Genomic DNA, 16,934 nt, shown 5'->3' on the forward strand with positions numbered 1-16,934 from the left:
AATGCCCTTTATTGGGTTGTCTGTTTACTATGGAATTGTAGGAGAGCTTTATAGGTTCTAGATATAAGTCCTTTGTCAGATCTTTGTTTTGTGATGATTTTTCGCTCAGTCTGTGGCTTATGTGTTTATTTTCTTGAACATGTTTTTTGATGAATAGACGTCTTTTATCTTTATGAAATGTAATTTGCCATATATATATATTTTTAATCATTATTGCTTTCTTTATCAAATCGTATATATTGCCTCTTTTGCCTCTTTCTTGTTTTTTGATGACTTTTTGTTTTCTTCCTTCCTATATGATCTTGATTTCATCCCACAACTCTTCTGGTCTGTGGTCTTTAGTGTTTAATGATCTCTAAATTCAGGTGGGATATAGTTAAGGACATATTTTGGCTCTCGTGGACTTGTTTTCATTTTCTTCAGCTTCATTCTGAATTTGCATATGAGCAATTGATGGTCTGTTCCACAATTTGCCTCTAGCCTTGTTTTGACTGATGATATGGAGCTTTTCCACAGTCTCTTTCCACAGATGTAGTCAATTTGATTTATGTGTATTACATGTGATTAGGTCCATGTGTATAACTGTCTGTTATGCTGTCTAATAGAAGGTTTTTTGAAATGAACAAATCATGGGTTTTGCACAATTCTGTCATGCAATCTCCAGCATCATTTCTATCACCAAGGCCATATTTTCCAACTGCTGATCCTTCCTCTTTGTTTACAACCTTTGCATTCCATTTGCCAGTAATGATCAATACATCTTGATTGCATGTTTGATCAATTTCAGATTGAAGAAGTTAGTAGAATTCTTTGGTTTCATCCTCACTGGCTTTATTTAGTGATTGGTGGGTAATGTGAATAATAGTGGTATTGATTGGTCTTCCCTGTAGACACATGGATATTATCCTATCACAGACAGCGTTATACCTCATGACAGATCTTGATGTGTTCTTTTTGACGATGAATGCGACGCCATTTCTGTTGAATTTGTCATTCCAGGCATAGTAAACCATGTGATTGTCAGATTCAGAATGGCCAGTACTAGTCCATTTCAGCTCACTAGTGTCTAGGATATCAATGTTTATGTATAAAGTTCCATTTCATTTTTTACAATTTCCAGTTTTTCTAGATTCATACTTCATACATTACATGTTCCTATTATTAATGGATGTTTACGGCTGTTTTTCTTCATTTTGAGTTGTGCCCCATCAGCATATGAAGGTCCTGAGGGCTTTACTGCACATTATCACAGTCAACTCTACTTGAGGAAGCAGCTCTTTCCCAGTTGCATTTTGAGTGCCTTCCTGATACAAGCTTGCTTGCTGAAAGTGAAGAGGACTTAAAATACTTAACAAAGACCACAGCCTTCAGTATGGATTGCATCTCAATGTAAAGAAAACAAAAATCCTCACCACTGGACCAATCAACAACATAGCAATGGAGAAAAGATTGAGGTTGTCAAGGATTTCATTCTTCTTGGATCAACCATCAACACTCATGGAAGCAGCAGTCAAGAAATCAAACTAAGTTATTTCATTAGGAAAATCTGTTACATAAGACCTTTTTAAAGTGTTGAAGCTTTAGGACTAAGGTACACCTGATGCAAGCCATGGTATTTTCAATAACCTCATAAGCATGCATAAGTTGGACAGTGAATCAGGAAGATCGTAGAAGAATTGATGCATTTGAGTTGTGGTGTTGGAGGAGAATATTGAAAGTACCATGGGCTGCCAAAAGAACAAACAGATCTTGTGTTGGAAGAAGTGCAGCCAGAGTGCTCTCTAGAGGCCATGATGGCCAAACATTGTCTTTCATACTTTTGACATATTGTCAGGAGGGACCAGTCACTGGAGAAGGATATCATGTTTGGTAAGATGAAGGGTCAGAAACAAAGAGGAAGACCCCAGTGAAATGGATTGGCAAAATGTCAGCATCAGTGGATTCAAGTGTGGCAAGAATTGTGAGGTTGGCCCAGGATCAGGCAGTGGTTCGTTCTGTTGTACATAGGGTTGCTCTGAGTCGGTTCTGGCTCACTGACACCTAACAACAACAACCAGCCCAGTACACCGAGGAAACTAGGTTATTCCTTGATAAGACGAATCCTTATAGTCCGGTTGGAATTTTGAGTCACTGCACTCATAAACAAAAGTCTAGCTTATCAAATTGTAACAATTCACAGTATCAAACATTTTTAGCTTCCTCGGGTCAAGTTCTGATCAACTAGCCAACCATGCTAGGTCAGATGGGAACTAGCTGCAAAATTGGGAGTTTACACACATCTCTCTGCACTTAAGACGAGCTGGCCGCTTCACTCTCAACCCAAACCCCCAGGGGCTAGGTCAGTGCTCATGGTGTAAGAGTTCACAAATCTTCCTAAACTTCAGACCAGTCAGCTGGAACTTCCCTCTTCTCTCTGTCTCATGTCAAGGTCAATGGGTGCCAATAGACCATGGTCAAACTCAGTCCATGTCTTCATTGCTCTTCCACTCAGAAGTAGACCCAGGTGGTCACTAGTGAGCATACTAACTAGACTGCTCCTGGGTTCTCGTCAAGTTTCAGTCCTAGAAGTGAGTTTTCCCTGATGGGCTGACTTTTCTTGCCTTGTTGTCTCCAAAGCAAACAGCTTACTTGAACTTCAATCAGCCAAATAGTCCACTTTTTTCCTGCAAGTCTTTCTTTCAGTAAGAATCTTCTGTTCTCCTAGCAGTTCTGGGCTGGTCTGCATGTCTTTTCAAGTGGGAATATGGGATTTTTATTTCTTCCTTTCTAATTTGAATACAGTTTTGATTTGGTTTTTTTTTCCCTTGCCTTATTGTACTAGCTAGGACTTGATGTTGAATAGATATAATGAGAGAGGATATCTTTGCCTTGTCTCAATAAAAGGAAATAATTCAGTCTTTCATGGTTAAATATAATCTCAACTGTAGGCTTTTTAAATTCAGTTTTCTCAAGACATGCCGATCAGGACTACATGGTGCCATTTGAGACTTCATCCTGGACATAGCATAGTATCACTTCTGTTTACATTCCATTGGTCAAAGCAGATTTTACAATGAGCCTACACTTTTCCCCCTGGGAGGAGTAGTAAAAGCACATGGCAGTAGGCAGAGCTGTATGATCTTAGATGGAAGATAATAAGTAATTGGCATCAATAATGCAATCCACCACACTTGTCATTCTTACTTATATAAATTATGTGTGAGAGATCGAAAGAGAGCATGTTTTTTTAAGATAGTAAAAATGAGAAAGAGCTATGGAAAGATACATAACAAAGTGTGTCTTTGTATTTTCTAATTCTTATACAATATAGTATTTTTATAATAAAGAAGTACTTTTTTAGAAGCATGAGAATATATTCTTTAAATGTGAGTCTTTATTTTAGAACTCAGGATTATTTAGCTCGAAAGAACCAGTTGTCTATTCTTTCTGCTATTTCCTTCTGTCCACCTCATTCTCCAGGTTTATGGATGCAGAAACTAAATCTTCTATAGTCTTATAGAAGATTCATCTAGAGCAGAATATCATCTGAATATCAGAAAGCAAAGCAAAATGGAAAGCTTGGGAAATTAGTTTCTAAGGATGTGGTAATAGTTTAAAATAGACTTTTATCTTATCTTAACCCAAGTAATCATTGAAAATATGCTATATAAAACCTAAACAAATATTTTACATGTTTATTGAGCATCTACTTTTTTTTATCCATTCCCACAGCTGGGATTTTCAGTGGAATAACAAGTATTTCTTGACTGTAAAAGATATATAAATGCATTTGGGATTGTAAAGAACTTACAAAGGATTGGGATGTTTCAATTTCAATATCTAGGAAATTTGAATGAGAAAAAACGATAATGACGTTGTTGTTAAGTGCCATCGAGTTGATTCCAACTCATAGTGACTCTTCGTATAGGGTTTCTGAGGAGCAGCTGATAGGTTTGAACTATTGACCTTGTGGTTAGTAGTTTAGTACGTATTTAACAGTGCCACACCAGGACTACAGTAGGTAGGATTTACTGGTTATTTATAATGTGCACAGTTTTATGCATTTTACATCCTCATGTTTTCATAAGTTCATAAGCTAGGTACTGTTATTATCTGCATTTTATAGTTCAGAAAATCAAGGTATGAAGAGTCTAAGAAAAATGGCCAGAAAATCATAGGACCGCTAAGTGGAAGAGCTATAATTTGAATGATTGAGCAGTCTGTCTTCAAAGCCCATGATCTTAATTATTTAGTGAATCAGTAGAATGATAGATGGCTTATAACTTACTCTGTTTTTTAATACTATGATAGCTTCCTAATCAAGAGTTGAGGAATTTAGCTCAACCATGTCCAGCTGCTCTGCGGGAGAAAGATGAGGCTTTCTACTCCCGTAAAGATTTACACCCTCGGAAACCCTGTACAGGGTTGCTATGGGTCGGAACTGACTCGACGGCACTTAACAACAACATGTGCACAACAAAATTAATTAAGCATAAAAGAAGGGCTAGGTTACATTAGACTGTTGATAAGCACAGGTTTAGTGAGTTAAATGAAAAATTATACCTTCTTAAGGAGCTCTGGTAGCATAGTAGTTACAAATTGGGCTGTGAACTGCAAGGTCAGCAGTTTGAAACTACAAGCAGTTCCGTGGGAGAAAGATGAGGCGTTCTGCTCCTGTAAAGATTTACAGCCTCGGAAACCCTGTGCAGGGTCACTATGAGTCGGAACTGACTCCACGGCACTTAACAACAACAACAACAATCTTTAGTTATGGTTACGAATAGGGCTGCTAACCTCAAGGTCGGCAGTTCGAAACTACCAGCCATTCCGCGGGAGAAAGAGGAGGCTTTCTGCTCCTGTAAAGATCTGCAGCCTTGGAAACCCTGTACAGGGTTGCTATGAGTCAGAACCGACTCCACGGTACTTAGCAAAAACAACAATCTTTAGTTATATTGGCTCCTCGGAAACCCTACACAGGGTGACTATGAGTCAGAACCAACTTAACAGCACTTACCAACAACAATCATTAGTTTCTTAATTGTTGTATATTACAACTTAATGGTTATAAGCATGGTTTTTAAACTAGGTCTGGTTCAAATGCTGGCATTGTGCTTCCCAGTTTTATGACCTTGGGTAGGTCTAATATCAGTAAGTGGAAGCTGCTGCTGAGTGTTATTGGTTGGATAGCCTGTGGTCATGGCTGCATTTCTTTCTCTTTTCTTGATCAGGTGGATTTGTTTAAAAAGAGTCTTCTGTTGATTCCGATTCACCTGGAAGTCCATTGGTCCCTCATTACTGTGACACTGTCTAATCGAATTATATCATTTTATGATTCCCAAGGCATTCATTTTAAGTTTTGTGTAGAGGTAAGTTAATAGACTGCTATACTTTTTGTTGTTGTTGTTGTTTTCATTTACGTATGGTTAACCAAATATCATTTTGGTTCTAGATAGAGCAGCAGAAATCAGTACCACAAAGGAACTGTTTCTGTCATAAAAACCAAACTTAAAACTCTTTGAAATGTTGGCACTTAAAGCAATCTTCTGGTGGCAAGAGGTGGCTGTCTAAAATCTGGAGCCCTCTCTGAGATCCATGCTCTCTTTGGAGATTGTCACAGCTTTTCATTGTTGTTTGTCACATAAAATTACATTTTAGATGTGCACAGAAATTGTTTTCTTTAGAGCTAAAATTAGCTCAAATCATGAAAATAACTTTTGTAGAATGAATTATAACCCAAGAGAATCAACTGACAAAATACTAGTGTTCAACTAATGAGAGCTGTACAAGATAGTTGGATACCAGCATAGAAAAATTGGTACATTTCTAGACTTTTTCTGCACCAGCAAGAACCAATTAGAAAATAACTGAAAATAGAAAGATTCCATATGCAAAAGTTAAAAAATTCTAAGAATATACCCTTGCAAAAAATGTGCAAGTTCTTTATGATGGATGAAAACTCTTTAAAAAAAAAAAAAAAAGATTTACTTATTTAAAGGAAGTCTGAGTAGATGGAGAAAGGCAGACTCAATGTTAGAGTTAAATTCTCCCCAAACTAATATCTACCAATTTCCATTGTAATCATTTCAACCAGCAGGAGTATAAATGGAACCTGATAAGCTCATCCTAAATTCAAGTAGAATTTCTGCCCATGAACAGGAAAACCGTTTTGAACTATAACAGTGAAGGGTTATTTGCTGCACCAGAAGTAAAACCATGTTGCAAAGTTTCCATAATTAAAAGCTGGATTTGTGTAGGCTTAGCATTAGATAAGAGTCACTGGTGGAACCACAGAGACTGTTTAGGTATAACTCATGTATGTGGGAATTTGTTGTTTTTAGATGCTGTTTAGTCAGTTTTTGACTCATAGCAGCCTCGTATTGCAGAACTACCCCATACTGTTTCCTAGGCTATATTCTGTGCAGGAGCAGATTACCAGATCTTTCCCATACAGAACCACTGGGTGGGTTTGAAACACCAGCCTTTGATTAGCAGCCAAGCACATAAACCATTGTGCCACCAGGACTCCTTTGGGAAAGGATAGGTCATTCAGTTAGTGGCATTGGGAAAATGAGCTCTCCATTTGGAAATGTGTATGCCCTTACTTACTCCAAGCAGCTCTGGTAGCGTACTGGATTACAAATTGGGCTGCTAATTGCGAGGTCAATACTTCTAATCTACCCGTCGCTCTGCAGGAGAAAGATGAGGCTTTCTGCTCCTGTAAAGACTTAGTCTCCAAAATCCTATACAGGGTTTCTGTGAGTTGGAAGTGACTTGGTGGCACACTACCACCACCACCATGTCCTTACTTCATACTATTATAAATTCAAGATGAACCAAAGCCCTAGATACAAAACACAAAACTGTCATACTATTTAGAATAAGATAGAGCAAATGCTACATTCTTGGAGTAGGGAAGACTTCTTTACATAAAAGTCAAAGGAACTGATCAGTATATTTGATCATGATGTTGCTGTTAAATTGTGTTAAGTGCCATTGAGTAATTGATATTCAAGTGTGTGTATAGGTGAGGAAATAGGCATTGTGCTATTTCCTGGTGGGGTGTATAAATTGAAATGGCTACTTTGGGGGAACAGATGTAACTTTCATCAATTCTAAGTGTAAGGGGTAAGATGCATGTCCTATTGTTTACCAGTTCTATTTCTTGGTATCTACTTCAGAAAACTACATAAAGAGGGGCATGTGCCAAGGTGTTCTTTGCAGCATTATTTATAATAGTGAAAAATCTAAAACAACCTGGATTTCAGTCTGCCAAAAGACTAACTAAATATGCTCCATCATAATATGAGGAGACTTCAAAAAAGTTCATGGAAAAATTCCATTATCTTTTAATTACATTTTTCCATAAACTTTTAAAAACCTCCCTATATATCCACGGAGCCCTGGTGTGGCGCTGTAGGATCAGCACTGGACTGCTAACCACAAGGTCAGTTGTTTAAACCTACAGCTCGGAAACCCTACACAGGGTCACTGAATCAGAACTGACTTGACAGCATTTAAAAATAACAACAATACAGATGTATATTAGTATATACATACACATATACCCACACATATATATGTATATATACACATACAATTCGTATATTTTTCTCATAAATGTATTATGCTACATCATTCCACAACTGGATTTTTAAACTCAATATATCTTTGAAATCTGTCTCAGAATATAGAGATTTTCTATATTCATTTTAACGTCTATTGTTAGTTTAACAATATGGATATATGTTGTGGTGGTGGTTAAGTGCCATCAAGTCGGTTCCGACTCACAGCGACCCTGTATAGAGTTTCCAAGGAGCAGCTGGTGGGTTTGAACCACCGATCTTGTGGCTCAAACTGACCTTGCTGTCTCAGTGCATATCATTCCCTTGCTTTTCTCTCAACCAACACACCCTTCTTACTAGCAGAGACTATCCACATTGTGTCTTCTATGGACAAATCTAAAAAGATACAAACAACAGTATAGTCATATCATTGCCTTTAAACATCAGGTTCTCACAGGCAGAGGAGGACAGAGGTGTCAGCGGTAACTGCATCCAGGAAATTCTGCACCTCTGCTCTATGCCAGGCGCTGTGCTGGATGCTATGTCAGGCTAGACAGACATTGCTTTAATGGAGCAAATGACTATTGAATAAAACTTTGTTTTCTAACTCATTTCTATGACTTATTTGGGACTTGGCTCTGTACAGTCATTGAAAATGTCATCTTCTGAACTATAGTCCAAGCTTTCCTTCAGAGAGTTCTCTACCTTTTCAGCTAAATTGTAATTGGTCTGATAATTTTGCATGTTTGCAAAAAGATACTAAGAGTAGACTTGTTTTTGAGGCTGGCTCAAAGTTATTAAGAGTCCAGTCATTCAAAACAGGTGAGCTTGGCTGTTTTTGTTTTTAAGGATGTGAGAGTCAGAGAAGTGGCTCTTAAGGATCTGAGATCTGTATTTGGCCAGACATGTTTTGAATAAACACCAAGTAAGTGTTAGGCTCCATGAAAACAGAGGCAGCGATAGCAGCGTTATTCACTCGTGTGTCCCCAGCACTTGACACATCATAGATTCTCAGTAGAGATTTATTGGATGTAGGTGACCATTTTAAAGGACAAACCTTTTTTTTTTTTTTTTTTAACTCTCTTTTTTTAATGAATATACATATTCTTCATATTCCAAGAATTTGAGGTTATTTGTTTGGTGAGAGAAAGGCAGCATGCAATTATAACTTGTTAACTATTTACTGTCACCAAATGTTTTTTCTTTCAAAGAGGTAGTTTCTCCTTCTACTCCACCTTTGGGGTAAGGGTTTGGGGGTTAATTCATATAACCTCTTACTTTACTCTCGATGTGGAGGGAGATGTATGCGAAGAGGTTGAAGAGCAATAGGGACATTATGGAACTCCAGCAGGCTCATCTGCCATGATTTCTGCCATGACCTTGACTCTGTTCAGTCTCCAGAATGAGTTTGAGTATAACTTTCCAGAAACTGAATGATACCTTTACCATGTATTCATATCTGTATCTAAAGCTGGATTGCTTTTCATTTAGTTTTAGTTTTTGATGATTTCTTCCATGGGATCCTTCCCTCCGTTGAGCACTGGCAGTGATTCAGACTTTGTTTTTGTCTTGCCAATATTAATTTATGTTTCAGATGCAGCAGATTCACTTATTGCTGGAGAAGGTTGGCCATCTCATAAAAAGCTCCATTTAAACACATACCAATGTCCTTTGTATAAGTGCAAACCCAAATACAGAAAGTGAAAGTTCTCCTTCCCAATATGAAAAGAGGTCTGAAATAAAGTTCCGGCTTTAAACCTTTGAATGTGTACTCTAATTCATCATGGGGCCACAGCCTCTCCTTTGTGTCTGTCTGCTGTGGCAGCTTCCATTTTTTTGCCAATTGATGGAACACAGAATCTGTGTTGTGGTTTGTTTTTAATCAGAATATAAGAAAGTATTTGCTGACTGAAGCCAGAGAAAAAAATAGACCGGAATTTCTTCAGGGTTGGCAGACTGCTGTTACAAAGGTAAGTATGTGATACAAATGAAAATCCTGGCATGTCAAGGAGATGGAATCAGCTAAAGGGTGGGTGTCCTAAAGAACAATTTGAAGGCTAGTGTAATGAGGGTACCAACGGAAATCCTGGAGGCTCCAGAGAGGCAGCTCAGGAGCCACATAAACTGGAGTTTGGTAGTTGTCATCATCTGTCTGCTCCATTTCCCAGTGCTTGCTGGAAATTGATGACTTCAGTCATTTCATCTGTTGGTTTTGCTGTTGTAGTTTGGTGGCAACTGTCTCTTGCCTCCTGGCTCTAATTTCCAGATGACGCACATAGACCCGGAAGAATGCTGAAATGACTGATTCCACTAAGGGATCAAGTGTGCTTGGTTGCTTTACAGGCATTTGGGGAAGACTTAAGATGGAGCACAATCAGGAGGTACACTGGCCCACAGACATTACAGCTGTACGTGGGTCAGAGTGCCTAAATTCGCCTCCTAATCCTGCCATAAACACCTTACATCTTATTTCTATTGATTTCTAGTTTTCAAAGTTCATTTGCATACCTGATCTTACTTGATCCTCATAGCAAATCTGTGGTAAGCAGGCCAGTTAAGGATAAACATCTTTATTTTATAGATGAGAAAACTGAAGTCTAGGTTGTAGCCCCTGCCCTCCACCCACAGACAGGTCCTTGAACTTTGGTCTGCCTGTCTGTCTGTATCCCTGACACATGCTGAAGAGCCAGAGGTTTGAAATGAGCCTTTAACCCAAACTCAAAGGAACAAAATCTATTTATTCATTCTTGAACTGAACCAAATGCTAAATTTTAAACTTAAGTTTTGTGTTTTAAGTAACATCGTATAGCTGGCTCAAACCAGAACTGAACTTGAAAATCTTCTGAATTTACCCAGCTAGAATCCCCAAGTATTCTTAGTGACTCCCCTAAAGTAGTGTAGTCAGGATCTTTCATATTCTGTTTGGGCAGAATATGGTGACCAGTTCTTTTGAAACCCTGTCTGCTTACCTTCATGACTTCTCTCAAAGAACTGATTGAACAGGGTTATGTAATATGAGATGAAAAGTAAAGAATGTTAAAACATGGTTTTTTTGTTGTTAAGTGCCATTGAGTCGGTTCCGACTCATAGTGACTTAGTATAGGCTTTCCAAGGAGTGGCTGGTGAGCTTGAACCACCGACTTGCAATTCAGACCACGCTTGCAGTCCTGCACATCAACCCACAGTGCCATACCAGGACTTCAAACTTGGTTTTACCATCTATGTATTCAGAATTCAGGCATATGTTCTGTGATCCACACTTCCATTTTGATTCCTTTGACAGTGAATTGATAGCCAAACACATTATCCAAATAGATTTTAAAAATAGGATTTTATTTGACTTCTTATTTCTTGTATTTAAGCAAATTGTTGTTCTGTTAATTGCAGTTGCCACTTATCTATAGAGGAGCACTCGGTCTTATTGTAATGATCGTTTTGTTTTTCCCTCAGTGTATTCCACAACAAAAAAATGACAGTGACTGTGGGGTTTTTGTGCTCCAGGTAAGTATTGTTTTTCCTGCACTTTCAATGTGTTGATTGAATTTTGTGCTTTAAAGGGGGGTGGGGAAGTGGAGGAGGTCTCTGTGATGTGTATGTAGCACTGTGCCCAGGCAGGGTATTTCTTCCTTTTGATTGTTGAGAAGTGGTAGTTTCAGCATTTTCAGATTTGAGTATCATCTGTGTCTTAAAAGAGATTATTAGTATGCTGACTGTAGACTGACCTGTTTGTCCATATTGTAGACCTTAGGCATCTGCAGAACTAACAGTTTTTTTGTGTTTTTCTTAACCACTGGAAAGCAACCTAAAGGTCTTTGACAGAGTAATTAGATTTAAAATACGGACCACATTAGAAAACTGCTATTTTGTGTTGTTGGTTTCCTTAGAAGTCTAAAAGGGCTACTGAAAAATTTCCTGAAGGACATTCTGTCATCCATGAATTGAGATACTTGAAAATATCTTAGAAGATAGGTTCACTCCTGTGCCTCGTGAATATCTGGGGTCTTCTAAGTAAGTGTAAGTCAGGTCTAGCTGCTTCTTGGCAGGTTACACCTGGGGAGGAATAGAAGCCTTTTCCCAGTATTGGATGGGGGTTGACTACTATTTGGAGGGAAATTTTTTAAAGCAATGTCGTTTACAAGTTGGAGCACGTAGCTAAGTGCTGCCTCAGGCCCTGTGAGGTCTGTATCAGGCACATACTTTTCCACATGGCACTTAGGTGTTTCTGGACCTTTGCAGTACTGCAAGTGCCTCGCCTTAGAGCAGCCTTTCCAGTTTTCACAAGAAGACATGCCCCGCGTACGGAAGAGGATTTACAAGGAGCTGTGTGAGTGCCGGCTCATGGACTGAGACTCAGCAGGAACTCTTGGGAAGTCTGACCAAGTTGGAGCAGATGGTTTGTTACTTGAATCTCCAAACACTTATTTGAATTTTTACAGTTATTCAGATCAGTGGCATTGGACCACTATTGTTACCTCAAATTTATTTTTGCCCTTATTCTTTTCTCCAGCTACCATGTACTCTTTTTAATGTTCAGTTTGGTTTCATTTTTAATTTTATGGATTCCGCGCGTTCCCCCCATATTTAATATTTATTATCCAAACGCATGCAGGTAGAGCATGCAGTGCAGAGTATTAAAAACAAAAATCAAAAACAAAAAAAAAGCCTAGTATATTTGGTGCAGCTTTTGAAACTTAGTTAGAAGTGAACTGAAAACAGGTTTAAATTCTAATCCCAGAACCTCAAAATGCAGGATCTGTTATTGATTATGTCATAATTCTAGGATTGATAGCTGTTCTTTGGGGGGAAAAGGGTACGTAGGAATAGTTTTGACAAAGTCAGTTTAATTTTGTTTTTACCAGAAGCACTTTTCACTGATTTCCCTCTCCACACCAGTCTTGGAGAGTGATGAGACACATTCCCTTTTGAAGAGTGGAGTGGGAGTAGCCATAAGCTCACTGGTATAGTTCCATTTATGGAGGCCCAGTTGTAAGCACAGGACCTGCTTTAGGAAGAGTTAAGGTATGAGTGTTCTCTCATACCATCTGGGATGAACAGACTGTATATGGTGTTAAAGCAAAACAGGACCGGACAGTGATGAAGCAAATGCCTATAAATGGGGGAGTCATCAAGCTTTCATTTGTAATCCAGTGTGACCTTGCTGCCCAACAAGAGGATGCTGTTGTTCTCCAACATCCTGCTCTCCTATGGAAAAAAAAAGACCTTTGGGGGCAATAAAGCAGTATCTTAGCAAATGGGATTTTTGTCTTGGTTTTAACAATTGTAACAAATACCTAAATTTTATAAAGGCTGTTACCTGGGACATTAAGTGCCCTAGGTTTCTCTGTTTTGGGTCTGTTTAGAACCAAATAAGAATTCAGCCTTTATAGGAGTAAGTTACAAATTGTCATTTCCCTTGTGTTGCCTCTATATGGACGAAGTTTAGATTTACCAAATGCATTACTATTTCAGTGACATTTAAAATAACATTAAAAAATGAACTTTTAAAACTTTATGTATTGAAAACTGACTTCAAGTCTTTTGCAGGTGGGTGGAAAGAAGAAGAGGGAAGGGAATAAAAACTAGGTTTCATGGGAACACAGCAAATGTTAGAATTTTCTCGTGTCTCTTGATTGGTCGCAGCCACAATCAGTACCTTCCGGGGGTTCTGTGTACCCATCTGACGCACTTGCACAGGAATCCTTTCCTTCTCTGAAGACCCTTGTCTTCCTGGGAGAGACAAGTGGCCCTGTCTCTACACTTAACTGCATTAGGATTAAAGTGTTGTTTCTTACATCTGGCCCTGTGTAATATATTTGAAAGCAAAGGAAAGAAGGAAAGATGCATGTTAAACTTGCCCAGTGTCTTTTCTGAACTGGGAGGGGAAGACAACAAATATGTATGTAAGAAACTCAGAAGCTTGCTTGTACAGAAAAACACCAAGTAAAATGGTAGAAGATATTTGAATCTGTGCCCAGTTAGGTGTGATGTGTTGAAAATGAAAAGCTAAAATGTTGCAGCTTAAATTAGCTGTAACATAAGACTGAGAGAAGACTGCCTGCCCAGTGGTCAAGGGTTGAGTCAGAGCATGTTTACACGCTGGGCTCCATCCCCGACATTCCAAGCACCAACACCAGTGTTTACATCGGGAAAGAGCCCCAGTACTTTCCTCTCCCCTGTTCTCCAGACTCAAACTCTTTGCTAGAAAACCAGGTCAGTATTTCATATTGTTAAAATTACTTTTCTGAGATTAAGTTACTTTATGCTGCTACAGGGACAGGGTGTCAGCATTAGGAAATACGACTATTTAAAGTGGGGTAGATGTTCTGGAAGTTTTCAGACATAATTATGCAAACGAGGTGTTTCAAATATGTATGCAAGACTTAGGTCTCTGGGTAACTTTTTGGGGGTGGTTCAGGGTGGTGCTATACCAAAGCGGCCAAATGACTAGGCTGTCAATTAATTAAAAGGTCTTGTATTTTGGAGCTCTATAGCTCTTCCTCACTGATAGGTCATGCAGCAGACAGAATTCTGTTCTGGCAAGAATCTTAACTAATACCCAGAGCTTGAATTGCTACTTTCTCCTAGTTAGGAGAGTTGGTCACTATAGTAGACAGAACATGCAGCTATGTGCATTGAGAACATGAGGGGAGCCGTCCAAGTTCACGGAAAGCTTAGTTGAACACTTTTGAGGCATTGTACAGCATGGTTTCACCTAAATGTTGAATATTTTAAGTCTGTTCAAAATGCTTCTCTGCCATTAGTAAAACTTAGTTTCAGCAGCAATTTCCCACTCCTTTTTAAAATGTAGACTTCTATTTAACAATGTCCTAGATTAGAAGATCCTGGTGTTTGCAATAGTTGTTCGATGCAGCAGCCTTTTTTGAAGTAGACTCTGGGCAGTTGGTCAGTGAGACAGGCAATGCTTTACAGTCACTATCTGGGCACTGCTGTAGTACCCACAGGTAGGTGTATGCTTTGGGGATTGAGTGCAGCCTTCGTTCAAACTAAAAGCTACTTTTGATGTGCCTTCAGCAAGCTTACCATGCTCCAGTTTTTTCTGTCCAGTGATTTTTCTCTGTATTAAATCTATAGCAATTTAAAGTTTTTAAAAAAATCCGAGAATCATCCTTCACTTAACCTCTAAAGGTAGAGAAATACAGCACTGCTGCCAATAATCCCCAAATTGCTTTCTTGGCTTTGCATTGCATTTTCTTACTGTTGAATATGAATTAACAGTGATCACCTTGAATCCATAGTTGGGACAAAACAGTAATAGGCCTACCTGGGATCTAGCCAGCTTAGCCTAAACTGAGCTGCCTCTTTTTATCTGCAGTTGGAGTTCACTGCTTTACTTACTGGGTTAGAAGAGGCCTTAGGGACTCTGGGTGGGTCAGACCCTTCAGGCAAGAAATAGTGTACTAATAGTGGAAACAGAATTCAGTCAGCGATTATTAAGTACATACTTTGTTTTGTGCATGGCTTTGCCTCCTGGCATGTAGATAATTAAGAGTACCCTAGGGAATACCATCAGAGGAGTGCTAATTAGTATTTGGGTGATACAAAACAGACCTAGACAAGCTGTTCACTGAAATTTGGTACCTATTGGTCAGAAAGAGGAACTTATTTGAAGATTGTTATGTAATATTACAGTACTCAACCCTTCTAGCAAAATATTTTTTGAAAATAAACTAAATGCCTTTTTAAACGTGTGTTCTCTTGTGTTGAATACCATGCACTGTTTGATGTTCATTTTCTCCAGGACATTCCAGTCATGGCAAGGGTTTTTTTGAATAGTGATCATAAATGTGATTAGTATAAACCCAAGCTGCCTACTCTGTGAGCAGCAAGTCCACTAATACTTTGTGATAAACATTACAATACAATAGCCACCTTGTGACCACTGAGTACATGAAATGTGCCTAGTGTGACTGAGGAACAGAGTATTTCATTTTACCTCAATAGCTACATAATGGCTGTTGTTACTTAAGTGCTATAGAGTTGATCCTGGCCCATAGTGACCCTGTACAGGGTTTCCGAGGAGCAGCTGGTAAGTCTGAACCACTGACTTTGTGGTTCCAAGTTTAGTGCTGATCCTACACACCAGAGGCCCCACCCATATAATGGCTAGTGGCTAAGCATCATATTGGCTCGCTGAACTGTAAATTTTAAGTCTCAAGTTCTGAATTTTTGCTAAGCTCCTAAAATAATAAACATCTTTGAACAGTGGCTATTTCAGCTGATATGGTACACTGTGCTATGTATTTGATAATGATCTGGTGTACAGGTACCAGTCTGGCCAGATCTGACACTTCACCTATGTTCTATACCCCAGTATTAGTTGTTAAGTGCTGTCGAGTCAGTTCTGACTCAGTGACCCTGTATAGAGTTTCTGAGGAGCAGCTGGTGGGTTTCTGACCTTGTGGTTAGCAGTCCATTGCTTATCCTGCAGCACCACATAGTACAGGACTCTAGTACTATATCTGAATTCTTACTTTTTCTGGTTGAGGTGAAAAATAGATTTAAAAAGGGAAAAAAAAGTGCATGTTTTTTCTTCTTGTTCCTTAGAGAAACATGAAAAGATGATCATGTTTATCCCAGAAGTCCAAGAAATCAGCTGAGCTAGAAAGCAAATATAAATCAAGTCTTAACTGAATTTTTGCTAGACTCTTTAGTACATCGCTTTGAACAGAAGACACTCTCGCTAATATAGTACATCGCTCTGAACAGAAGACACTCCCACTAATACAGTACATCTCTCTGAACAGAAGACACTCCTGCTAAAAAGTTAAGTGCTGTAGAGTCGGTTATGACTTATAGTGACCTACTGAATAGCATTTTCAGAGGAGCAGCTGGTGGGTTTGAACTACGGACACTGCAGTTAGCACCACACCAGGTATGGTTCAGCTTAATTCAACCCCAACTGCCACCTCTCTCCCATGGTCTGAAACAGGTGGTTTCTAGGAAAATACCTTCTTCCATCAAAAAATAAAGAGCATTAAATAGCTTGTTAAATCTTGATCACTGTAGTCATTGATGCCCCCAAAATTCACACACTGAGATTCCAGACTAAGGGAACTCCAGTAACTCTTTAGAAGTGAAAAACAGGCATAATGATAAATTGGTCCAACTTTATTGAAAGGTGTTCTTTCACAGAAGAGACAGATAGGAACCAGTTTGTGGTTTTAAGGCAGGCAGAGATCTAATTTATGTTTTACTACAAAAGAATATAAAATACATTAGGTCAAACTACAGTGTAAAGAGAAATGAGTAGGATATCCTTATTAAATGTCTTCTTCAAGCAGACCAACCTGGAGTGGCTAGAAGAACAGAAGATACTTCTTGAAAGAAAGACCTACAGGAAAAATATAAAACAACATAGGCAGACCAACTGTT

General features: G+C 38.7%; 1 protein-coding gene across 2 annotated transcripts in view; it reads left to right on the forward strand.

The window, feature by feature from the left end:
- SENP5 (SUMO1/sentrin specific peptidase 5) overlaps nucleotides 1-12,085 on the forward strand; it is a 38,675-nt gene extending 26,590 nt beyond the window's left edge. Inside the window, exons 6-9 of one of the 2 annotated variants that reach the window (XM_006869398.1) lie at nucleotides 5,208-5,345; nucleotides 9,428-9,511; nucleotides 10,992-11,042; nucleotides 11,778-12,085. In XM_006869398.1, coding sequence (XP_006869460.1) covers nucleotides 5,208-5,345; nucleotides 9,428-9,511; nucleotides 10,992-11,042; nucleotides 11,778-11,888 — 384 coding nt within the window. In that variant the 3' untranslated portion in view covers nucleotides 11,889-12,085. The remainder of the gene's footprint in view (nucleotides 1-5,207; nucleotides 5,346-9,427; nucleotides 9,512-10,991; nucleotides 11,043-11,777) is intronic. The other variant, XM_006869399.1, reaches the window with a different exon arrangement.
- Nucleotides 12,086-16,934: the final 4,849 nt, after the last annotated feature.

Source organism: Chrysochloris asiatica, unplaced genomic scaffold (assembly GCF_000296735.1).
Source record: "Chrysochloris asiatica unplaced genomic scaffold, ChrAsi1.0 scaffold00130, whole genome shotgun sequence".
NCBI lineage: Eukaryota > Metazoa > Chordata > Mammalia > Afrosoricida > Chrysochloridae > Chrysochloris > Chrysochloris asiatica.